The sequence below is a fragment of the Watersipora subatra genome, chromosome 4 (assembly GCF_963576615.1).
Source record: "Watersipora subatra chromosome 4, tzWatSuba1.1, whole genome shotgun sequence".
Classification (NCBI taxonomy): Eukaryota; Metazoa; Bryozoa; class Gymnolaemata; order Cheilostomatida; family Watersiporidae; genus Watersipora; species Watersipora subatra.
Genome location: NC_088711.1, coordinates 16,773,068 through 16,798,128, shown reverse-complemented (window position 1 = coordinate 16,798,128; position 25,061 = coordinate 16,773,068). Strand labels below are relative to the sequence as shown.

The 25,061-nt window shown below is 36.7% G+C and overlaps 1 protein-coding gene across 1 annotated transcript in view; it reads left to right on the top strand.

Annotated features, from left to right (window-relative positions):
• LOC137393985 (huntingtin-like) overlaps positions 1–25,061 on the top strand; it is a 59,911-nt gene that overhangs the window by 30,441 nt on the left and 4,409 nt on the right. The window contains exons 25-50 of the mRNA XM_068080702.1: positions 264–425; positions 975–1,030; positions 1,081–1,087; positions 1,184–1,325; positions 2,619–2,767; positions 4,191–4,307; positions 4,624–4,746; positions 7,739–7,983; positions 8,194–8,336; positions 8,760–8,988; positions 9,888–10,067; positions 10,338–10,590; positions 11,607–11,677; positions 13,364–13,560; positions 14,179–14,281; positions 14,806–14,942; positions 15,905–16,068; positions 17,513–17,792; positions 18,756–18,887; positions 19,102–19,266; positions 19,984–20,081; positions 21,344–21,501; positions 21,831–21,963; positions 22,819–23,049; positions 24,138–24,293; positions 24,399–24,586. Of these exons, the coding sequence (XP_067936803.1) occupies positions 264–425; positions 975–1,030; positions 1,081–1,087; positions 1,184–1,325; positions 2,619–2,767; positions 4,191–4,307; positions 4,624–4,746; positions 7,739–7,983; positions 8,194–8,336; positions 8,760–8,988; positions 9,888–10,067; positions 10,338–10,590; positions 11,607–11,677; positions 13,364–13,560; positions 14,179–14,281; positions 14,806–14,942; positions 15,905–16,068; positions 17,513–17,792; positions 18,756–18,887; positions 19,102–19,266; positions 19,984–20,081; positions 21,344–21,501; positions 21,831–21,963; positions 22,819–23,049; positions 24,138–24,293; positions 24,399–24,586 (4,019 nt within the window). The remainder of the gene's footprint in view (positions 1–263; positions 426–974; positions 1,031–1,080; positions 1,088–1,183; positions 1,326–2,618; positions 2,768–4,190; positions 4,308–4,623; positions 4,747–7,738; positions 7,984–8,193; positions 8,337–8,759; positions 8,989–9,887; positions 10,068–10,337; positions 10,591–11,606; positions 11,678–13,363; positions 13,561–14,178; positions 14,282–14,805; positions 14,943–15,904; positions 16,069–17,512; positions 17,793–18,755; positions 18,888–19,101; positions 19,267–19,983; positions 20,082–21,343; positions 21,502–21,830; positions 21,964–22,818; positions 23,050–24,137; positions 24,294–24,398; positions 24,587–25,061) is intronic.

Genomic DNA, 25,061 nt, shown 5'->3' with positions numbered 1-25,061 from the left:
CATAAAAGAACTGATTCTCTTATTCCTTTATCGTTTGTTATTTAGTGGTGTTTGTGTTTACTATGGGCTTACTTCTGTAGCTACGTCTTATATTATCAAATAAATTAATCTTTAAATTCATGCTTGTACTACAAAAGGTCGTTGGTTTGTTTGAGCTGCAGAGCTTATGTAACTTAATAGATCTTACCTTAGACTCTGTAAACTGTCTCATGCTTGAAACCTTTGATCTAATCGCTGTATGAACATCTCGATCTTATATGTAGAACACGGTTGGTGTATATATCAGACTGTTTGAGCCGTTGGTGATTAAATCGCTCAAGATGTACACGATGAGCAGTTCAGTCCAGCTGCAGACAGAGGTGCTCAACTTGCTGGTGCAGCTAATACAGCTCAGGGTTAATTACTGTTTGCTGGACAATGACGAGGTGCGTCTTGCTGTTTTGACGCTCTCCTAACAGGAGGGTGTCTCTTTGCATCCACTTGTGAAAGACTAGACCGTGTTTTAGTCTTTGTGAATTTTTTTCATTGGTTTAACAAAAAATATGATTTAACTGTATAATAAATTGATCACTCAGCCAATAACATTGAGGCTCCAGTATCGCCACATCCCCAGTGAGTCTGTATAATTGTTGGAGTTATCAGTCCTTATTAATCCTTTTCTCGCATGCATAATTTAATGTTATACACAAAGTAACTGTCAACATTTAGTTAATTTTATTGTCTGACCTGAGCTTGATGAATGCTGTGTTGAGCAATAGTATTGTGTACGTTTTTAACTTCCGCTACTGCAGTTGTGGTTGTCTATTAGATGGCTTGTACTTTGACTCCAGTACCAAATGTTAAATATCGAATTGATATGCGATACACTTTTGATTAACTGTGATGAGTAATAGCAGATCTATCGCATACACCAGATACCAATAGATCAAGAGGTCAAGCATCGGTCTGCTATATATTTTTAATAATTATTACAGATTTTCCTCAGTTACGTTCTCAAGCAAGTGGACATGATTAGCGAAGGACCACCGAGGTACTGTCTTCTGTTTTAACTCCGTAGCCAGTTTCCTCTGATGCTAATAGAAACAGTGTGATTGGTCTTTAATCTGATCTTTGTCACGTTTAGGATGTTGCTAGTCTTTCAGTAGGGAAACGATATGCTATTTAATTCTATTTCAGTGAGCAGGCCGGATTGATACGCTGCATATTCAGACTTCTTCTGCTGTTGTCTTATGAGAAACTGCACTCAAAAACGCTAGTCATGGTTCCACGCATCATGCAGTTGTGCGATGGGGTAATGGCCAGTGGCCAGAATCCTCTCACTCATGGTAAAAACCTACTTTAATTCCTCTACTCAACACAAAACTTAACTATCTGTGTGGAACATTTTGCGGATCTTTGTAGTCATCCTTTCAACGTAATTGATGGCGCCTGCTTGCACTCTTGTTCAGTACACTCTATGGTAAACTACTGCCTACCTTTGTATTGTGGCGATTTCCAGATTTTTCATCCATCAACTTGTTTTTCATCTTTACTCTGATAGCCAGAGAGTCCGAGTTGAATTATAGTATTCTGTTTTCATCCTGAAACAATGTGCTTCTTAGAGAATTACTATGGAAGCAGACTAGCTCACTGGGAGCTATAAATTCATCTATTAATTTGTATTTTTACTTGTATATATACAAACTTTTATTTGCAATAGATATTATTGTTTCCCTGTTACAGTTTTCTCTATACTCTAAGAGTAAAGAAAAGAGTGTGATTATTAGGAGGTTGTGTTGGTATGTGTCACATGCATAAGCATTGTAACACAACTGATTGTAATTAGTCTTGCAGCAAACTCGCCGTTTTGTAAAAATTCTATGTTCCTCAATAACATTTTCGTCTCACGAAAAAACCTCTCTGTAATATATCGTGGTTTTCAATCTATGGTGTGTTATCGATGCAACTTTGCCTAAAATTATTCAGGGCTGTTACTATAAATAGCTGTCGCTCTGTTATATATATTACTCTATACTATCGTTACGGTAAAACTTTGGAATTGCTTATCTCAGCCTAGTGACAAGTATGCTGTGAAGTTTCAGATATTAAATTAGATAATGCCAAAAGATATTTGTATTACCTTATACCAAACATCAACAAAATTATAATGTAAATTATAACTTGACTTTGTAAAAATCAACACCGGTGTATCAAAATCAACGTCTAAGCCTCCAAAAATCATACTGGTCGAAAGTACGGAATATAGCTGAGTTTTTGCAATGTGACTAATAGGATGAATTTTACTCGTGCTAGCAGATCACAAAATATCGTATGTTACAGAAGTTGCTTACAAATCATTCTTAAATACTTGAGCTCAACTTGTATAGTAGTGAGTAAGGAAAGAAGTCTGCTATGACAGTCTGTTACAGGTACTCACTTGTTCTCTTGTCAACATTTTTGTTAGTTTTATATCTTCAGTTATGCATTATGGCCTATGGTAGTTTATTATGGCCTATGGTAGTTTATTTTGTCCTACTGTAGTTAATTATGGCCTATGGTAGTTTATTTTGGCCTACGCTAGTTTATTCTGGCCTATGGTAGTTTATTATGGCCTATGGTAGTTTATTATGGCCTTGTAGCGATACCAGCTCTTGAAATGCTTGTAAAAGACCTCTTTCTCTGTCGCTCTACCAACACATCTGGGAATGCTGACACAGCATTTCATGACATAGAGACCCAGCGAGAGGTTACAGCATCTATGTTACTCCGGCTTGTCCAACATACACAGGTGAGGAGCAAAGGCGACCTTTATTGTAGTTGCATCAAATGATGTTTTTGCAGAAGACATTGTTTTAACAAGTTTGTAGACTTTTTATCGTTTTAGTTGCTCTGCATCAGTTTAAGGTTTGACTGACATAAGTCAAGCCACTCAAGTCATTCAATGCACTCAAGTCATTCATTGCACTCAAGTCATTCAATGCACTCAAGTCATTCATTGCACTCAAGTCATTTGATATGTGCAAGTCACTCAATGTACTCAAGTCATTCAATGCGCTCGAGTCACCTAATGCATTTGCGTTACTCGTGTCACACGATGCATTCAATTGATTTGATGAACTCATAAATAGAACGTTGTGGATGAAAGTACAGAAATATTCTTTACAAATGAATCAGATTGTTTTTATTCTAGCTACAAGTATATCTTTGTTATGTTTTGCTATTCATTGGCTTCTGGTTGATTCTGTTGAAAAAATGCTCAAACCTAAAATTTTAACGGTTTTGAAATCACTTTGTTTTTTAATGCTTCCTTGATTGTACCTACAATTTCAGCAGTACTCAATTTTCATACAGAGATTACTGAGGGTTACCATGTCCATTGTCATCAGAGCTTTCATTGATTGGACTGTTACTAGTTTAGCCTGTCTTGACAAACTGTTGTTTTTGCGGAGTTGTCCCCCGTCGAGCGGGCGAGCAACACAACAGCTTGTCACAAAACGTACTGCACCTGATGCATCAGCTGCACTTATAGGGAGTTGTTCTCTTCCGTCTATGCGGCTTGGTTGCGATGTTATGTCGGTCACTCCATTGGTAATCGTAACGGATTTCGCGCACAAATTTATGTAAAAAAACAGGATTACAATGTTTAACCAGCGACCAGTCTCTGCGGTAAACTTTAGTAGAACTTGAGAACTTAGGCAACAATAGCGACTAAACATGTCGTTATTTGTGCGCTCAGTCAGTTTAATTTCTATTTTTGTATCAGTCAGTTTTATTTGTTCTTATGGATTTTATTTTCAATTTATTTTATTCTTAAATTCTACTAACGTTTACAACAAAGACTGATCTTTGGTTAAACGCTGTAATCTTATTTTTTTCTACATAATTTTTTGCGCGAAATCAGTTATGATTACCAATAGAGCGACCGACATAACATCGCAACCAAGCCGCATAGACAGAAGAGAACAACTCCCTATAAGTGCAGCTGATGCATTATGTGCACTACGTCTTGTGACAAGCTGTTGTGTTGCTCGCCCGCTCGACGAGGGACAACTCCGCAAAAACAGTTTGTCAAGGCAGGCTATTACTAGTTTTACTTGACAAGACAGAGTGCGAAGGTATTGGACTAAGTTTAGCCACAACCCCTTAGATAGGAGCAGAATCATTGCAATATCAGACAGTCCTTAATCCAGTTGGGTTTTGTTTATGTCAAGGTGCTGGGCCTGCTCTCCGTAGTACTCTATCAGCTGATGAGGGAGAGTGAAGAGAAATGGAAGAAGTTGAGTAGACAAGTCATTGATCTCTTGCTGCCATTGGCGACTAACCAGAAGGTGCTCACTAACAGTGCAAGGGGTGGTAACACTCTGTATCAACTTGTATCACCTCTGTACCAACTTAGTACTACATAGAATGTATTAGAAACGGTGTTCATTTTGTTGTACATTCCTTGTCTGAGTAGCTGTTTAGGGAATCCTTATTCAGCGTACTGGTAAAGGGAGGACAATTTTACTGTACCAAAGTGCACTTCGCTGATTTGTAACTGTAAGTATTCGTCTTTAGTACAGGTTTTAGTATGAATGCTAACTCACTTATTTCCTAAATCTGATCGTATAACTCACACTGTAACTACAGTCTCACCCTCTTTAGATTGTTCTGGAGACTAGGGAGGGCATGCATGCGCTTCACAACATCCTTCTGGCTGTCTCCCCTTCAGTCTACAGACCTGTGGATATGCTGCTCAAAGCTTTGTTTAAACAGCAGAAAAAGCTGGTAAACCCTTGTTTTATACGCGATGTGTTGACTGAACTTATGCTATCAATTTAGGAATCTGAGGAGTTTCTAAAGCTATCTCGTAGGGAATGTCAGTTCTGGCCGGCAAATCAAAAATATCTTATTTTCATGTACATGGTGATGGCAATCAACATGGCAATCCTATATGGGCATGTGTTAAAATGACATATATATATAAATATATATATAATATATATATTTATAGCATTTTGGGGAGTCTTGGCCTGTATTTTTCTTCTAGAAAAGATTTTCTTATAGTAAATTAGTTCAAGCATGTTGTAAAAGTGTGAAATGTGGGTATTTTAACCAATCGGCATTAAAGATTGCCAGGTGTAATGAGTATGTGCACAATTATTCCATAGTGGCGAGTAAGTTTGCTTGAATCGTCTGAACTGAAAGTCTGAACTGGGGTTTTCGAGTTTAATTCCAGTGCGAAGAACTGGAATTAAACTCAGCAACCTAAAACTTTGTTTTAGGTTTCATTCCCAACATTTTATTCCTATAACTGGGCACACGAACAGCAGACGGCAGACAAACAAACACCGAGATTTATAGATAAAGATTTGCAAAATTGTCAAGATTTTTATTACTTTATTGGCTATAATTTCCTTTCAAACAAGAATATTTTGCAAATTATGCCATGCAAGAATCATGAAAAGAGGGCAACAATCAATCAAATAAAATAGTTTGACATATAATATTTAAAATACCATTCGCTGTTAAGAGAATTGATATTATGTGACACATCGTTAAAGGAGCTAGCAATAATATTTTTCAAATAGTTTTTACAAGTTGTATGCTATTTGTTCATATCATGTAAGTTGAAATGAGTTGGAAACCTGTAATAGTCACAAGAAAAACGAAGACACAAACTGTGACAGACTTTGGAACCTATAATGGAGTCAAATAAACATTATTACTGTAAAGTAAGATGCAAAGATTTTGAAAGATCCTTTCTTGAAATAAGATATGCTGGAATATGATGTCGATTTGCAACTAGTCGAAATGTTCATTTTGCACAAAAAATAAATCATCAGTGACATATAATTAATATGTATGCCATAGGTTAGTGCATTTGATTTGCTTGTTACTCATTAATATTAAGGACCTTTGTTAGAAAAATGGGGAATTGCAGATAGGGTATATTTTTACCAGTGCTCCACTTAGCAAGGCCAATGCTGTTACAACCCGTTTATGTCTTGACGGAATTAGTGTACAGTCATACTTCGACTTACGAGCTTAATGCGTTCCGAGACTGAGCTCGTATGTCAATTTACTCGCATGTTGGTGCAATTCATTTATATATAGAACAATTAAATATATATTAATTGGTTTCTATACTCTAAAAAATGCAAATAAAACACTCAAAACAAGATATTGTAACAGAAAAGGCATGTTGGTTATTGACCTAACTTACCACATGCTTTCAAAAAGCAACAAATAAAAAACAATGCAAGGAAATGTGATTAATTAAAAAGGTAAAATTAAATACATACAGTAGCAGCTAACGCTAGCATTTGCCAGGGAGGGAGATATAAGTGTTATTCTGCTTTACAACAGTTGAATTTGATAAATTTGGATTTTATCAGTCTTAAAAAACAAACTTAAAAGCAAACTTTCATTTTTCGTAATTAAAATTTCTTCGGCGTTCATAATTGGAAGTTTCTCGCTGGTTAGCTAATTTTTCCTTTGTTTTCGCTTTCACGACTAGCCGGCCGTTTTAAGATAAACCTATCTAAGGACGTTTGCCTTTGTCGCTCTTTCAACGTGTTGCGATTAGAACGAACACTGGTGTCGTCACAAAGGGTTAATGCACGACCACTAGCCAACTTGTCCGAAAGTCTATTTTTATAGATAGCCTTTTCATATAGGCCTTTTCGCCTTTATTGAAACATCGTTTCAGTTACGCTGTCACCGGCCAATTGTTTATCTTTTATGTTTTCCAATGCCTGAGCCGTCTCTCCATCAGCGGTCGTGAAGATCGCTGCGTCGTTTAGAAACGCATTATGGTTAGTCCTTTTGCAAACTAAATGCCCTGAAAATAACCCTTCGGTTTGATAATTGTAGATGTATTTCTGTCATATTGCTGAGCTAGATCAATCACGCATACACATTTCGCATATTTTACAATAATTTTCCGTTTAATATCAATTGTTATCATTTGCTTTTTCTTTCCATTATTTTTCATTTTACTGGCAAACTTTCGGTCTACGCACCGTACTTTTAATTCACATAGTTCTGCACTGATAATTGCGCGCAGAAAACACGGTACAAAAGTATAACCTGAGTAGTTGAAAAATACAGAGTGATGCTGTTCTCATAAAACACCTCCGGCATACTTTGCAACTGACTCACATGCTCGTATCTCAAACATTGCTCGTATGTTAGTGCTAAAACTTGCTTAAAAGCTGGCTCGTATCTCAAGTTTCTCGTACGTTAGAGCACTCGTAAGTTGAAGTATTACTGTATTTCCATTGAGACACCACCTAGTAATACTGATCACAGTTTACCATAGACGTATCTCTGATCCCTCTATTATGTTTTTGTCTATGTTTGCACCAAAAAGATTTCTAAGCTTATGCTCTTTAGTAAATTTATTGATTATTGGTGTTAACTGATGTCTTAGCAATGCATAGATTGGCTGCTAAAGCAAATAGCTGGAGTAAAACTCGGTATTGCGGTGTTATAAACACAAACCAGTTCAATTTCAAACTTGCAATGATTTTTATTGGTGATAGTTGGCGGTGTTGATATGTTTTCAGTTTGTCTGTTTTAGGTGTTCATTTCACATCACAGGCCAAACAATTTAAGACTTTGCATTACTGTAAACCAATCATTAAAGAGAAGGGCTAAACACCTTTGTTGTTAAGAAATTGATTCAGAACTTGAACTAGACTGTATCTGATTGCTTAGTTATTTCCTTGTAAAGGCTATTGTAGATATTTAAACTTTTTTTCTGGACTCACGATAGGATACAAGAGCCAGCCAGCAACGATGGATGTCGACTGTGCTTGCCCTGCTCCGCGTTCTTCTGTCTATTGGCAAAGAGGAAGTCATACTTTCCCGCCTCAATGAGCTGGACATCACCTTCGATACTAGTCTGATGTTAAGCAGCTATTCATTGTCGAGCAGCGGGACAGGCCGCATGTATACGAGCCAGGATAGCATGATTAGCTCATCTCAAGGCACCGTTCAACCTCAGGAAATACTTGCAAGGTCAGCGAAGTGTCAAGCTTCCATTTTCTTTTTTTATAGAATGATAATAAATAATAGCATGTTTTAATTGGAATTTTTCCTAATTCTGCTCTCTGTTTATACAAGGAAAATTTACCAGCTTAGGTTGTTACTTGAATTCTAACTGCTGACTCCCTCATTGGCTAGCCAGCCAGTCACGCAACAACAAACCCAATTATATCTTTTTTACAGCTTCCTTCTGCAGGTCATAGGCTTTTGCACAGAGAACCTACACATAGATGTAGCCTGTTCGTATATAGCTGAAAGTGACTACACTTTCTCCTTGCAACAGTTCAGCTTGCTGCTACTCAACACGAGTTACATGCTCCAATCAGGTGAGTCCGTGCTGAGTAGCCTTAGCTACCACAGTACAGTTAGTGTTGGGCAGTAATGGCAGTGTTTTGGAAGCAACTGGGGCTCAGTCTATTTGCAACTACATGGAGTCTACCCTCAGCTATATACTGCTGTATTTTTTATCTTCCGCTTTATGCTTCATCTAGCGTGTCAAGTTTGTCACTCACAAAAGTGTCAGCAGGTTGGTGAGATGATCGTGAATGTGCATATGAAAGTTGTAAGCCCTTCATGTTCTATACGGAGTTTTACAAAGGAGTGGGTTGCGCTTTATTCTTGATATTCTACAGATAAATGGATATATGAGTACACGTTATGCAAACAGCTGCCTTCCTTGACAAGATCTTCTTTGCTGGCAGTTGCCTTTCAATTATGATGACTGATATCCTTATTTTATCATCTTATAGGACATTTCCGTAAAGTGGCCAAGTTCATGATGGAGCAGTTGGCTAGCGAAAGTTCACATCTGCACCATCTGGTCCTTAAGATCAACATGTACTTGGAAGGGGTGGGCACTCGCTATCCCACAATCACTCTACAGTGGTCCTACATCCTCATGCTACTCAACTACAATGACCAAACATGGTGGAGACAAACGCTGAGAACGTATGAGGACTTTGGTGAAAGCTCCAGCAGGTATGTGACTATATATAAGCTACCGTACTTTACGGACTATTAACCACCCCCTTATATAAGCCGCATCTGTTTTATTTATAAAAAAAATTATAACAAAACAATACATAGGCCGCACCTTTGTATAGGCCATTGAACTCAGGACGGGGATTTTTTCACGGCAGCATATTGGCTAGTTAAAACGGACCAGTGCCCATTAGGCACTGTTCTGTATTAACCGACCCTTTTTAACCCAGGTCTTAACGGAACAGTACCGTTAGGCATTGTTTCTTTCACCACTAGAAGGGCACTAACCGGAGATTCCGGTTGATGTGCCCTAGCGGTGAAAGAAAAAACCACAGAATAGCCGCACCCTTATATAAGCCGCATGGCTCAAAACATCAGGAAAAAGTAGTGGCTAATAGTCCGAAAAGTACAGTATATATTTACTATGAGACTATGAGTGTATTCTCATAGTTAATATAGACTATGACAATATTAGTTTGTTGAAGTGTCAAAAAACTTGAATCAGTAGCATTGGTACATTTTGACTGCAGTTTAAACACCAACTAGAAGTTTTAAAGGCTGTGGCTTGGTTTAGGTATTAGGTTTGTATTTAGGTTTGACTAGTTCTTGTTTGATATCCGCATCAAATGAACAACTTTGCTCTCATTTATTTAATAAACGAGAGCAAATATTTGATTATTTGCTCTCGTTTGGTATTCGACTGACTGCTTTAGCAATGACGAAGAAAATCAAGTGGTTACGAGTCGTATTTGTAGATTTTCAGTAGTTTTTCCAAGATCATCAAGGATAAAGGCTATGAAATATTTTAAGACATACAAAAGTGATTCAAAATCAAACTGTCTCTTATGTAAAGTCTATGCATTTTAACAATCAACTTTCTTACCCATAAACCTTAGCTCTGCGTCAAAAAAGCTGCCGATAAATGAAGAGATCATCAAGTGTGCGGGACTGGCCATGTACTGTGACTACGTCGTTGAAAACATCCACGATGCAGAGCACCTCACCTGGCTCACTGTTAACCATGTGAATGATATTGTGGAGCAGCTGCATGAGGCGCCTGTCCATGACTTCATGAGGTAAAGCGTCAGCGCATGTCTGATTCATTTTAGTGCATGACTGCAATTATAGCAATTGCATGCCAATCAAGTTATACATGTATATGGCAGTTTAAAGTTTCTCATCAGCATGTGATGGGTAGAAATCTTTGCTGTTCTTGACCAATTGAACTTTTAGTAGAAACATAGCCCTAAAGTACAGAATAGTTCTACTTTTTGGGCAAAAAATTTAAAATTTGTAGTTTATAATGCATAAGAAAAGAAAGTTATGTGAATCTTGTGGTTTACTAGCGCTGTATATGGCAACTCCTCTGCGAGTGGACTCTTCATATCTGCTATTCAATCGCGATACAAGATGGACGCCTCTCCGTCGAAGCTATACAAGCTGGTGACGTGTCTGCGTAGCATGCATAAAGACCAGAGTGGCCTTGTAGTTCTGTTACTCACAGAAAAGATGCTGTCAGTGGGTCACTCCGGGATTGGCAGACTCGCTGACAGTGTGGCTTGTCGGAGGTTAGAGGTGCTTTTGGCAGAAACTGAAGAGGTAAGTCTTGTGATATTAAAGATAAACATACACAAAATTTCAGTAAATTTTATCAGAAAGTATCGATATTTTTATATCATTTGCGATTGTTTTTGATGTTTGAAGTAATATGATTGCCAGGATGTTTCTAGATTAAAATCGACAAAACCTGATCGTGTTTAAAACGCTCAGATCAAGCTAAAGTGTGATTATGACGTCTATAATTGCAAAGAGACAGAATAAAGAAGTGTAACGCTGTAACTTGAATGCAATAGCTAATATTGACTATAGCAACAATAACAACTTATGACTTTATTTTACACGTATTTTTCTTCTTAGTGTTTTAATCGCGACCACGTTTTATCGATTTTAATCCTGAACCACCTTGGTAATCAGATCACCTCAAACATCAAAAGCGATCTGATGAAGCGAAGATCACAACTGAAAGAAAGTTACTTTCTGATAAAATCTATAAAAATTTGTGTAAGTTCATCTTTAAAGGTTAAAAATCTTTAACCATTTAAAAACTCATTTTTAAATGAGTTTTTTAGAATTGAGATAAGTATAAGATTAAAACTTATTTTAAGTGAGTAAGCGAAATTAATTCATGTTAAAAGTTTACTTGCAACAAAATTCACATTACAGTTATTTGGTATCAAAAGGTTCACCATGTCTTACTCTGTTGTGATGTAGGTGCAAAATATGTGGAAATGAGATTACAAGCTCTTAAAAGCTCTAAAACGTTTAGGTGTTTAAGCTCACCTGTTTAGGTGTAGAGCACTTCGGCTATTCAAGTACTGATTGTCTAACTGTTTGATGCAATTGTGACATGTCTGGAATTGTCTTCTACTTACTGGCACATTGTCCTCCGAGTTTATGTATGATTCATATTTCTACTTTTGGTCGGTCTGTTGCAGCAGCTACTCCTAAACTGAATGTCTAAACGATTTTAAATGAGCTTTACAATCTGTTAAAATTTTTAGAAAAAGCTTTAGAATAGTTGTATTTCTACAATAAGATATTTTGTTTGCTTGTAGACAGTTCACAAACAGCTCTCCGAAGATGACATAACAAAAATTCTAGTCATTTTGCAGGGAAATAAACGCAAGTAAGTGGTTGATAACTTGCATGACCCAGGCTGCGGCTGGATGTCAACTTTACAAATGTTGACATCCAGCTGTGTGTATCTACTTTATACAGTGACTATTTTAATCTCATACCTACATCTTACCTTTTCACACGTACTAAGATCATATGGTATTTTAATTGTCGAGCTATTTATAACATTGCCTGATGACATCGAGCTGAACATCAAGTCATACAGCTTCGGTTGAGTCCCTAACCAGGATCAAAATTTTAAAATGTTTCTGATTTTAAATAGTCGAAACTCAATAGTAGAAAAAATACCTGTTGTGTCAAGAGCCAGTACTTTTTGCTCGACAGTAATTGTTTTTATTACTGTTATCATTGTTATTACTGTTATTATTATTGTGCAATTACAGCAGGCTGTGATTGCTTGATGAAGCGAGGCTATTTTGGGAGTTGCCCCGGTTTGCTAAGCTCAAAATTCAAAGTAATCAACGATTGTTGTTATGATGCTGTCAGGTATCTTAGTGCAACAGGCTATATACAAATAGTGAATATTTGAAACATCTCGGTTCAATTAGCGAGCAGACATGGAATTAATGCCTACAGTCTTTTTTTTATTGTTATATAACAACAAATCTGTACAGATGTACACGAGATGTATATAGTTTGCTAATATTCATTAAAAACCATTGGCCACTTGGGTGAAACTTGACTCTTTGTTACGAAAATGAACAGATGGTGACAATATCTGAAAGCTAAATTTTGGCAGTTAGATTCACTAGGAATCTTTAAATTATTAAATATTACAATAGATCAATATATAGATCAATTACAATAACATCAATGTTGGCCATTCCTGTGCAAGAGTTTAATACTGCTATCTCGGGCAACCTGTAATAATCATTGTCTATTATCCTGGTTATTAATAATATGTGCAAATGAAAATCTGTATTTAAAGTTTTACGTAGAGTGTTCTTTGGTCCTATATTAGTTTGAGAAATAAAAAAAGGCTTATTTGAACTATATAATATATCAATATATCAGTCAAATATATAATATAACTAGATGAATGGCCGTGTTGCACGGGAAATAAAAAAGTTTGCTTAAAAAATTTGTTTTAATCAACATAATAACATTTACCATTCTAACTTTTCAATAAAACTATTTGTTTATCTCTGTTTGTGTCTGGCCAATGCGTAATTTAATTAATAATTAATTAATAAAATAATGTCTTACGCTACACATTTGCTCAAGGTTTAAAATAACTTAACACCAGTGACAGATAATGTAGTTGCCATTGGCTATGTTTCTTCATCTAATGAATTTTAGTAACTTATGCTAGTAACTCAAGCTAATCTTGGAATTTTCCTATAATACGATCCGTGTCTACCAAAAGCCAGCTAAGGGCATTAGGAAAAAAATTGCACGTCACAGAAGTCAACCTGTACATGCGGATGCACGGAGGTGAAGCCAAGCTCACTACCACTAAAACATCCAGCGACCTTGGCCTTCTTCGGAATAATTGCGCGTATAATCATTACTTGTCATGATCTCTCACGGCGCCCTGGACTGTAAGAGTGCAAGCGTGTGTAGTTTAACCAATCGCTATTAACTGGACATACTGACAAACGCTTCAATTTATATATTATTACTGTTTATATGTTATATTTGTTTCCTATTCATCTACATGCACATTGTTTTGTAGGCACAGGCGTTTGCTGGCTTTAGTAGAAAAACTACGTTCGAGATTTTATCCTACAGTTATCCCTCCATTAGCATTCAGTGACAGTGCACTAGCCTCTCTTCCCTCGCAACTCGCTGATAAGGACTTCTATCTTTATATCACGAAATTAGTGTGCAGCAATGTGCAAAGTTCTCCAAGGCTGTGCGCTTCTCTGCTAGGTGAGACAACTCTCTACATTATGTGATACAAAAATATTGCCAGAGTTACTCACCAGCGCTTCAGGCTCTAGACAAATGTTGAGTATCAGGTGTTACCTAGGTCCTTTCTGAGGTTCCAGCAAGATGCACTTAAATATATTATAGTTATATATTATATTATAATACATGTATATAATATATAACTAAATACTATATAATAAATAATATGTTATATTATTATATGTTATATTATAATATATGTATAATATATATTTATATATTATACACATATATATATAATTATATGTATAATATAGTAAAGTCATATAATATAATAAAGTCATTGTGGCTTATTTAGTTGTGCCGCAGCAATAATCAGTTGATGGGTGTTATTGCGTGGCAGCAAGGGTAATGTTAAATCCTATTACTTATCTTGGTTTTTATCCACCTGAAAGAATCTCTTAAATATGAGAAAATATTGAAAGAATGTTTTATATATCAGGTTGAAGTAGAGATTCTCTTTTACAAATATGTGATATCATAGAAGCCTTATGACTAGTCCGTGCCTCTGATGCTGCGTATAAGGGTCTTCCTTTGAGTCTGTCTCATTCTTCCTCAGCTAACATTCAATTATTTCAGGCAGCCTTGAGGCACCTGACATACTCTCCATCATGTTAGGAGACTCATTTCAAGTAAGGTGCCTCGCCGAGTGCATTAAACATGGTGCTGATAAATCGGTCAGGTAAGGTTAATCTCTGTGAGCCTACACACCAACTCTGTGTGTGTGCACTATCTCTATGAGTGTGCACTAACTCTGTGTGTGCACTAACTCTGTGAGTGTGCACTAACTCTGTGAGTGTGCACTAACTCTGTGAGTGTGCACTAACTCTGTGTGTGTGCAATCATGCTTGTGTGTGTGTGGGGGTGTGTGTGTGGGGGTGTGGTACACCCACACCCCCAACTCTGTGTGTGTGCATGTAACTCCGTGTGTGTGTGCAAGCATGCTTGTGCGTGTGTGTACACTAACTCTGTGTGTGCACTAACTCTGTGTGTGCACTAACTCTGTGTGTGCACTAACTCTGTGTGTGCACTAACTCTGTGTGTGCACTAACTCTGTGTGTGCACTAACTCTGTGTGTGCACTAACTCTGTGAAGTCATATGTGTCACAGATGTACTCATCATTACTATTGTGTTTACACTCCTAAGTGTTGGGGGAGGAGACATTCCCAAATGTCGTACGAGGAGATATTTCCGTTCCATTGTAGATCTGACACTGGAACAGTCATTTCTGATAGATCTGATTCTAGTCATAGTTTCTCACCTTTGCTCACCGCTTCTGAAACACTACTCAAATCTTTGTGGAAGAAAGTCTTGCCGTCACTTGATTCTGATCCTTTATCAAGTAAGCTTTAGTTTTTTTTATGCTCTCTGAACCAGTTTTGACTGCCGGATAAATAAGTTTGTTATGTTACTCAACCCCCAACTCAACCACATCTGAACAGGATGCTAAAGTGCAAGATATTTTGTACATAATTATGATTGAGATGATTAGGGAGTTGATAAGCTTGCAGCTGAGACTATTTCATAAAGCAAAGTTGAGCCCGGAAATGTGACTGAGTCAGTGAAAAGCTTGGCTAATTTTAATACATATTCAGTGAAAGTTAGTTTTCTGTAAAGACCCTAAAGTTCTACCGGTAATGCTAATAGTTTAAAAGTCTATTTAATTATTTTAGTGGTATTATAATTTTGTATTGTAGTTAGTAATTCTGGGCATTGTGAAGAGTTTAAACGCTTTTTAAATATGGCTTCAAACTTGGAAACTTGACTATAACTACTACCAGCTGGTGTATAAGTACAACAAATGTTAGACTAGCAAAATATATAAGGGGTAATGGATGCAGTGAATCTATTGAGTCACAAACGTTATTTAGTGTTTGTACTTGGTTTTGCTCTAATTTTTGTAATGGAATTCTTTAAGATCCTATCAGAAACGGCGAATATTTATCTTTTTTGTGTGTATTCCTTTTTTAATCAGGTTCTTATAGAAGATTATTTCAATCGAGTTTCTGAGATATTTAGCATTGATCGAGCGTGATGTCCGATTTTAGTACAATAGCTTAATTGTTACTCTACTATTAGCATATTTCACTAAGATATTACGATTGCTCATGTGACTGGTGTGATGTCATTTGTATTTTATGTGTCTGTTTATATCAATGCAGACTCTTGTACATTTTAACAGTTATTATTGATTCGTATAATTTATAGACTCCAACTTTAACTGACCATACACTAATCACATCTGCACTCAGTGTTAAGTCTGATCAAAGAGATACTGGTAATTCTTTTATTGCTTGTATTTAGGTTCAATGGATGAATCTGCTACAGCCATTTCACCTTCTCTAGTCTCCATAGATGTAGTTCTCGCTATATGCGCCTACCTGGATTTCTGCAGTCCCACTCTAGTCAGCAAGCTAGACCAGTCTGAGTTAAAGGCTATTTGTGGAATTGCCTTCTCATACTTTGATGTATGTTTAAATGTTGTTATGCAATTTTAGTCTCAATTTCTTGCTTCTACTTGAGTGAAATATCAGTCACTTTGGTGGTTGGTATGTTTCAGTTGCTCCGATTAATTTGCAATAGTAGCGTTGCTGCTATTGGTTGGTATTACTTCAATTAGGGCAGTGAATAGTAGCGCTGCTGCTATTGGTTGGTATTGCTTCAATTAGGGCTGTGAATTTCATTTGTATATCTTGTCCTGAGTATTCTTTTACATGTGGCAATCGAATATAGTGTCATATAAAGCTTGATTTGCACAAAATCGGTTTGCCTATTTTCAATTTTTTGAAAAACAATATTATAACGAAAATTATTGTGTGATAATTTTTAGGACAGCAGACGCTCCTACAACGTAAATAATCTATTTTAGATATGTTTAAGTTATAGGGAATTTTCGTTATCCGAACAATAAAATAAATATAAATAAAATATATAAATATGTCAATTGCTTAATCTGTTACAAGATCTTTTCAAACTCACCTCTTTGGCCATACAAACAGACAAAACTAGACTTGACTTTTTTTTAAATTTGTTGGTTGTATCGTAACTATAATATTATTAGTTTACATCGACAGCTCGTCTCCTTTTTCTGATTAATCTCACTGGTTTTATAGATGACAATTGCGGTAATTTTTCAATAAGTTGATAAAGAACGCACATATTCGTCGCCCATTTGCAGGGATTTGTTCATTTTTTCTAGATAGCAAAGTTTATTCTAGAAAATAAAACTAGTAACAAATATTGTATACGTCTACTATAAAGCAAAACAAAAATATATTTTTGCTATAAAAAAGAGCTATGTCTACCTGTTCGTCGTCTATGTGTATCCAGGGGTCAAGGTTAGAATAAAAGATAAATTTTGACGATACTCCCAACTTGTGACATTCAGCTTGGTAGACCGACGCTGTAACACCTGCACCAATCGATCGCCTTCAAGTATACATTAATAACTATGCAGCTATCTATTCTCTGTTTTGTCAACACATCTGACGATCTATCATGATGAACTAAAATGTCATGGAAGTTGTATATAATAGGTATAGTGCTATACGTACATCTTGTTTTTCTCACAAGTGCACCGAGATATGCTACTATTCAAATTGCATTTAAGAAGTTGCCCCTACTTTACACTTTACGTTATATGAAATTTTTTACATGGTATGAAGCAAAAACTTTGCAGAAATTTTGTTACGTTATCTGGAATTTATGTTATAGGAGTTGTTACTGTATCTGTATTGTTTCTTAGCACAGATTAATGATACTGCTACTAACTAACAGGATTTATTGATATAACTTCATAAACATTCATTGCCCCAGTGCCGATATTCAATTTTTATTTTGAATTCCAGAAACACCTTCTATCTGCCATTAATTATCTTTGTCCTTGATCCTGACGTGTCGAATTTCTTCCAGATGATTAAGACATCTGTAAATCCTAGCATGATGCAATCCAGCATGATGACATTTAGCTGGGCCTCTCAGATGGATGAACTAAAACTTGACAGGGCACCTACTGATGTGTGTCAGCTATCAGCTCATCTATTCCTTCTTAGTCATGTACTTAAACATGGCGCCCTCAGTGCAATGCTATCGGAGAACATAACCAATGTGTTTACAATCATCGATTCTGTCACCCAGATTCTCAGGTTGCTTCGAGTTGGAGGTCTTACTCCGGAGCTTGAAAACTATAGAGGTAGGCTGAGACTTAGGCTACCTTTTTCATAGTGTTGTGTGTAGGATCCTAAAGGCTTGCACTCACGCCTTGTTCTGCTGAATCCAAGAGGCTTAGAACAATTGTTTCAAAAGGAGTGATTAGACAAGCTTTGATTTGTTACTCAAACTAAGCAATCATGAATGTGTACAGACCTTTTGTATGTATGTTCTCTATAATTATTGTGTATATTACCTCTCTGAAGTGTCATGTCTCTCTGAGTGCATGTGCTGACTATTTAACTGTCTGTACTAGCTGCATGAATTCTTATGCGTGTATTACTTTGACCATTTTGTTGTAGTTATTTCTTTTTAGCTGTCGATGTTGTGCGTCTTTTACCACTAAATCCAAAAGTGATCAGTTAGCCTCATTTTTATTACTATGTAGCAATATAAAACGGTTTAAATGAACTTTTTATATCTATAATAAAACTAGATAGAAATGGTGTATGGCGTGTGTGAGATCCTCACTTTATGATAATAACAATGAATACAATGGATGCATTTAGAATTAGCATTTGACCACATTAACAAGAATTCTATCATCAACATTATCTGTTGCAAAATTATATTTTTATTTAACTTATTTGTAATACTTATTTAATAAATAACAATTTGGTGATCAAACACGCTGAACACTGAATACATAAGCGTTCAGCGAATACTTATGAGGGCTAAATTCTTAGCTTTATAGTTAGAAAACCTAACTTTAGCTTGTTAACACTAGTTTGTTAACGCTGGTTTGTTAACGCTGGTTTGTTAACGCTGGTTTGTTAACGCTGGTTTGTTAACCTAGCTGTGCTTTATAGCGGTGTAGTGAACACCACTTGTCAGTTTTGTTATGCTTTACAGAAACTGAGTAACATCAGCTGTTATTCTCTATCATTCATTTAGCACTGCTCTTGAATACAAACTCACATTGATATTTAGCAAATACGATTTCTAGAAACTCTTGTAATATCGCAAGACGGCTACATCCAGGTGTCGCAACTCGTGACGTGTTTGTCAGATGTTCTCCTGGCTGGCAAGAGCTCCCTTCCTGCACCTCTCATCTCTCTTCTAAACTCTGTCATCGTAGGTGAGCTCTAGAGGTACATGTAAATGCATTCTACAGTCCTAAAAGTTTATTAAGTTGATTATTGTGATCAATTGTTTAGTTTTATGGATAATCAATGTCGTTTGGTGCACGGTGAATCTAGATGAGATTTTTTGCTAATTATAACTGTTATTGTGTTGACAATGTAATTATTTTTTCACTCTAGTTCTTTTTGTCATTTGTCATTGTTGCTAAGGTTTGGCACGGCTACCATGCGTGAATGAGCATGCTCGAATGCCAGTCACTGCCTTTGTGCTTTCCTCGGAGTCGAGGAATGGGAGCAGCAAACCCCAGCTCAAAGTTGACGCCTTACAGGATACGACTGTACTGAGAGAGTTCATTAAGAGAAGCAACCTGCTTGGTTCGTGTTACTAAACTCTCTTACCAAATACCTAGAGTGTGACAGTTGAAGATTGTAGTCTATTGAGCTATTATTCTCAAGAGTTCATGGCAGCTACTTCAGTGCTGTGATTTGAAAACCTATTAATGATATGCACAAAGTTCTAAGTCTAAGAGATTGCGAGCAACTTTTAGAATCGACCTTCAGATATTTGTGCTCATCAGATATTGGCACTTGATCGAGTCAGTGCAGCAGATTTTGTTGCGATCACGTGTAGCCGTCTTTGTCAACTTCTAACCCTTATCTCTGTGAAGTCGATGCATGTACATATAGCTATTAGTTGTGTGACGGCAGTATGCATATATGCCAGTAATATACATGCTATATGTACAGTTGCTAATGGCTACTTGATCTTCATACCTAGTGGTTGTTATTGCTCCGCATCTACAGAATGATAATTTCTTATAAGTGTCAGACAAATGTGATTTTAGTTTCTCTTAGGTGTAATATAGCCTGAAGATAGTAAATTTATTTATGTACTTTGATCGCGCCACTCTGATGGCTTTTTGTTGTTTGAACTGGTTTTAATTGTATTATGTTCACACGATTCTTTAATTGTTGTTGACGCTAATACTGTGTCAACTGTTGTGTAAGAGATACTTTGTAAAGACTTGAATGTGTAGTTCATTATGTTGTATAGCACACTTGCACAGTCACACCATTCATGTGAACTTGCAGGTTGGATCAGCAGGGCTCAGTTTGAGGAGACTTGGGCTTGTCTTTTGCACCTTTTGAGTCCCGTCGCTGTGATAGGTACGGAGGACATAGCTGCTGAGGTGAGGAGAGCCCATTGTACTGTACCTTTTTACATCAGCTGTCTCTCTTAATATCCTCTGTATCTCTTCTGACATTTTCTGTCTGTCTTGACATCTTGTATATCTCCTGACATTTTCTGCCAGTCTTGACATCTTGTATCTCTCCTGACATTTTCTGTCTGTCTTGACATCTTGTATCTCTTCTGACATTTTCTGTCTGTCTTGACATCTTGTATCTCTCCTGACATCTTCTGTCTGTCTTGACATCTTGTATCTATTCTGACATCTTCTGTCTGTTCTGTCATCTGCTGTCTCTTTTACTTCATACTGGCTATTGTGTCATTCCCTATCTATCATCGGTTGCTATTGATTACGGTGATATCTGCTAACTACCCTAGCTTATTGTAATTTTACCACTAAATTCAAGTTCTGACATTACATAGTATGTTTGCATGTTAACTATAAACACAAATTACCTCATTTCGGCGGTGAATGTTCAGGAAACAAATGTTAATTTTATTTGCTGTTAGGTGACACCATAAATTTGTGCGCTTGTCTTTTCAGATTTCACTTCTTTCAAACAAATGTAAAGACGAATTACTGAGATTTGTTGAATAATTAACTTATACTGAAAATTAAGAAGCATGTAAGGTTAGCTTCATATCTAATAGATGATTATTATTGTTCATCTAAAATGCTCAAGACTAAATCTGAGCCGAGTTTAAAAGTTGCGCATAAGTCCAAAGAAACCTCGAAAGAGTACTTTTGGTGTGCAAACTGAATGGTGCCTAAGATGTCTGTTAGTATTCATTTCACAAGAACTGCTGAAAAAACCCTTTTCCTATGTACACCTATTGAAAACAACCCTTGTAAGTTTATGGGCTGTAAGTTAGAGTCAATTCAGAATCTTTTGTTACATCTGCATAAATTGATTGCTTGTTTTATTTACTAATGGTAGGATATAACATTATACATGTTAACTAAGCCGGACTGTTACGCCGCGCCGTTGCGTAATTGAACATCAATAATTTGACTCCTAACCATCTGTGAGCTGAGAAATACTTAGAACAAGCATGTGAGTAAACCGGCAGATATTGTTTCTTTGAAATTTTAAATAAAATTCAATTAACTCAATTAAGATTCAACAAACTGTTTGAAAAGTTGTGGAGGCAATCCATTTTTCATTAGATGATTATCATACTTTATATAACTGCATTGACTTCTTCAATAAAAACTGATATGTGATTCTTATCATGTAACCAGCATAACAGTTGCTTTTTCAGGAAGACGTAGAGAATATAGAATGGATGGTTTCTGCTCTAAGGGGAATAACAGGATTACTGTGCCATACCCTGAACAGGCAGGAGCCTGGAAATCCCCTCTACACTTGCTACACACATCAGCACCGGCAACGACCATTGCAGGCTCTCCAATCCACAGCGTGAGTAAAACTACATCCTGTGTAGCAAACATCTTGTCTATGCAGACGTGCCTTCTGCATAGACAACCGGTTACTATAGTTACCGATGCTGCATATATAACTTGTCTAGACATCCATTCTGTATAAGCACATCTTTCTTACATAAACGCTTATTTTGAATAGGCATTTATCTGCTATTGACATCAATTTTACATTGACATCTATTTTACATACTCGCCTGTTTTACGTGCACACTCATTTTGCTTAAACACTCACAATGCATAGATTCTTACAATGCATAGACATTGGTACATAGTGGGTACCTTAATTGACCTATGCTAATGTCGCAGAGCTGGTCAGAAGCTGCAACAGGTGAGGAGCTATTTAGATGGAAAGTTTAGTCAGAAATGTGATTGCATGAGTCGGACGGCTCTCTTCTGCACCAACATCGAAAGGCTTGACTGCAGGATTGGCTACAACCAGGTAATGACAAATATATTCTTCCTTTGCTTTTTCATCCACATAACAATCCCTTTGTTTATTGCTTGATATTTCAGACTACTGTGCGTTTAGCTAGTGATCCATAAATCAGTATGCTTGATGGTTTATGACACTCAGACATAATAAGATTATATGATTCACTTCTGTCAGAGACTATGGGTTAGGATTAAAATAGAGAGACTGAAATGAGTTTTGTCGTGTCATACTCCAGATACAGACATTTATCACTGTATATACAATGTACATGTACAATTTGAATGAAGATTGACTAGTATAACAAGATTTCAGTAGTAGTTGGTCTATTAACAAACATGACTGGACGCCTTCATTTGTTTATATACTCATTTTGCTGTCTACAAAAGCTGATGTAGATGTAATGCAGGCGTGTAGGTGTACATGTAATGTAGTCTTTATGTATCATTAAGTGTTAAACTGAGGCTATAGCAATATACAGATAGACAGCTAAAGAAAAAGACAGACAGCTAGATGAATAGTAAGATAGGCAGATAGACTTCATATAATTAGTAACCCCTAAATCTAGTACATGTATGTAAAACAAGGTTAAACCTACTAGGTTGGTGTCTAGTATGTTGATTAGACTTGGAGTCAACGGTTAGTTTATTAAAACGATCAATATGTTTTCCTTAACTGAAAAGTAAGTTGATTTGTTGGTGGTTCACATGCTCTCTAGTTCCGCGGTCACCAAACGAGCGTTTTATTCAAATCTATTTTCGGTCACTAACATAACTATAAATATGTGTGGATTTCAAGTAAATACAGTTTATTTACAGAACTTTTCTAAATGTTTTGTGACCTCCATCCTGTTGTACTCCATAGCTATCTGTGGACTACCTGACCCAGCAGCTGAGCAAACTAAGGTTGCCATCCCTTCTCATGTCAGACATAGAGAAGGCAGATGTCGAGCATACAGAGAAGTCTTCTTCAGGAAATGCTCTAATAGATACAGCTTCTTGTCTCAAACTCCTCATGGATGTCTACAGTCACCTGCTTTCACCTGCCGCAAAACCCAGAACTCCTCTTATGTTGCTCAATGAGTGTGTCAAATCAGTGAGTTCAATTATGTGTCACGCCATATTTTAATATAAGGGATACAGATGCGTTTATTTGGATATTGAGGGAACACCAGCATAGACATGTCAACCAATGCTGTCAATAGAGATAGTTACTTCAATGCGTGGGTCATGCAGATTTTGATGGAGAGCATAGCTATAGTGTTCACTAAAGATCATTCAAACTTATTAAGTCTGTAACATGTTCAGTGCTTTAGGAGTCAGCCATAACATCACTTTGAAAAATCTCCATTTGTAGCCAGTGTGCAAGCATTTTACTGTACTGTTTATCATCTTGAATATCACATGTAAGTAAGCTTTTTTTTTTTTACAGTATTACTAAGTTGGCTGTTCTGCTCAAAGCTATTAGTGAAGGAAGACAATATGACTTAGGACTAGTGTATGGCAGTTTGATAGCCTCAGTAACACGCCTTCCTAGTTAGCCATGGCCACACTTTGGTTCTTTGATTTTTTTGTTAAGGAAACAGGTCTACAGGCACCTGGCTAACAACATCTAGCAGATGATCATTAGCTTATAGAATTTTTCTAATGTAATTGCTATGCTTGCAGTTCTCAAGCTCAGAAGACTGTAGAGGAATTCCTCTGTGTCTGCCATCAATGTTCTTCCTATTTCTAGGATAGATTAAAACTTTAGCAATAAGTAGCTCAAAATCACCTTCTCACAGTTTCCACAATGTTGATGCACTTGTGTTTGAAACATGATTAATTAGCCTCATCTTGCTCATGTTTGCTATTTCAATAGACCATTTCTATACATGGACCAATGAAAGAAATTTTATTGTTACTTGCTGTGAGCAGAAAACTCTTATGCTAGACTCAACGTGTTTAGCCCATATTAGTATTTACTGCAATTATTATGAAATGATTGTCAATATAGTTCTATGCAAAATGAAGCTCTCAGATTGTTACACCTCTTCTCTGTCATTAAATATCTTGATTCTCTCGCATGCTAACATATCACTTACTGCTGACTTCACTTTTGCTGCCGATAACTATGGTTAACAGTTAACCTCTGGCTTTGTCAGCGCCAGCAATGTATCTGGTAGAGGTTTCTTTTGGTTGTAGACTGTCATGCTATCTGACCTGTTCCATGAAAAATCTCAGTATGAGTGGATGTACTCGACCTTTTGGGCTCTCTCTAATCACCACAGCGGAGAAGATGAGCTGATGAACCAGTACATGCTTCTTGGGCTCTGCAAGGCTGCAGCTCTGCATTCCATCGTAAGATGGTCTGAATACTTATACATCAGAGATCAATGTGTGTTTAATATAATAATTCTTTGCAGTATATTCGATGATTGATGTACTTTGCAATCTTTGTATCAGGAGTCAGGTGCTGAAGAGAAACTCCACAAGTTAATTGAAGGCTCCCTCAAGTCTACCCACATTCCCACGAGACTGGCAGCTGTCTATGGCTCTTTCTATCTGCTGGAGAGGGGAACTGACCAGGTCAAACCTCTTCTCCCAATCCTCCTTGAGTTTCTTAATAAAAACATGGCCATCCTCACACAAAAGTAAGCATTCATTTGCTTTACTTATGATATGTGTAAATTGTATTGTGCTGGTGACAGCAATCATTAGCTGATCTATATCGATGGTAACGGTTTTTAATTGGTTACTAATTTTCTCTATTTTTTATCGTTACACAGTTAAACTCCTTCTTATCGTTGGGGAGGTAATTTTTGTCTAGTAGATTAACTCTACCTGTTTGATGGTCACTAGAGAGCAGCCGTGGTTCCGTGGTCAGGGCGCCGGCTTATGATCAGTGGGTAAACCATAACTGCCACATACAACCTTTATCATATTTTCAAGGTAAATCAGACATGCTGATTCCGATTTTGTACTCAAAATAAAGATTGGTCCACTAACTTTCAAAGTCATGAAGGCTTTTTAAAGCGTTTCAATATCCGTCTTGAAAACAACACAATCGGCATGACAAGCTTCGTCCATAAATATGTGACATAGCCTAGCTTTTTAGGAACGGAAGTT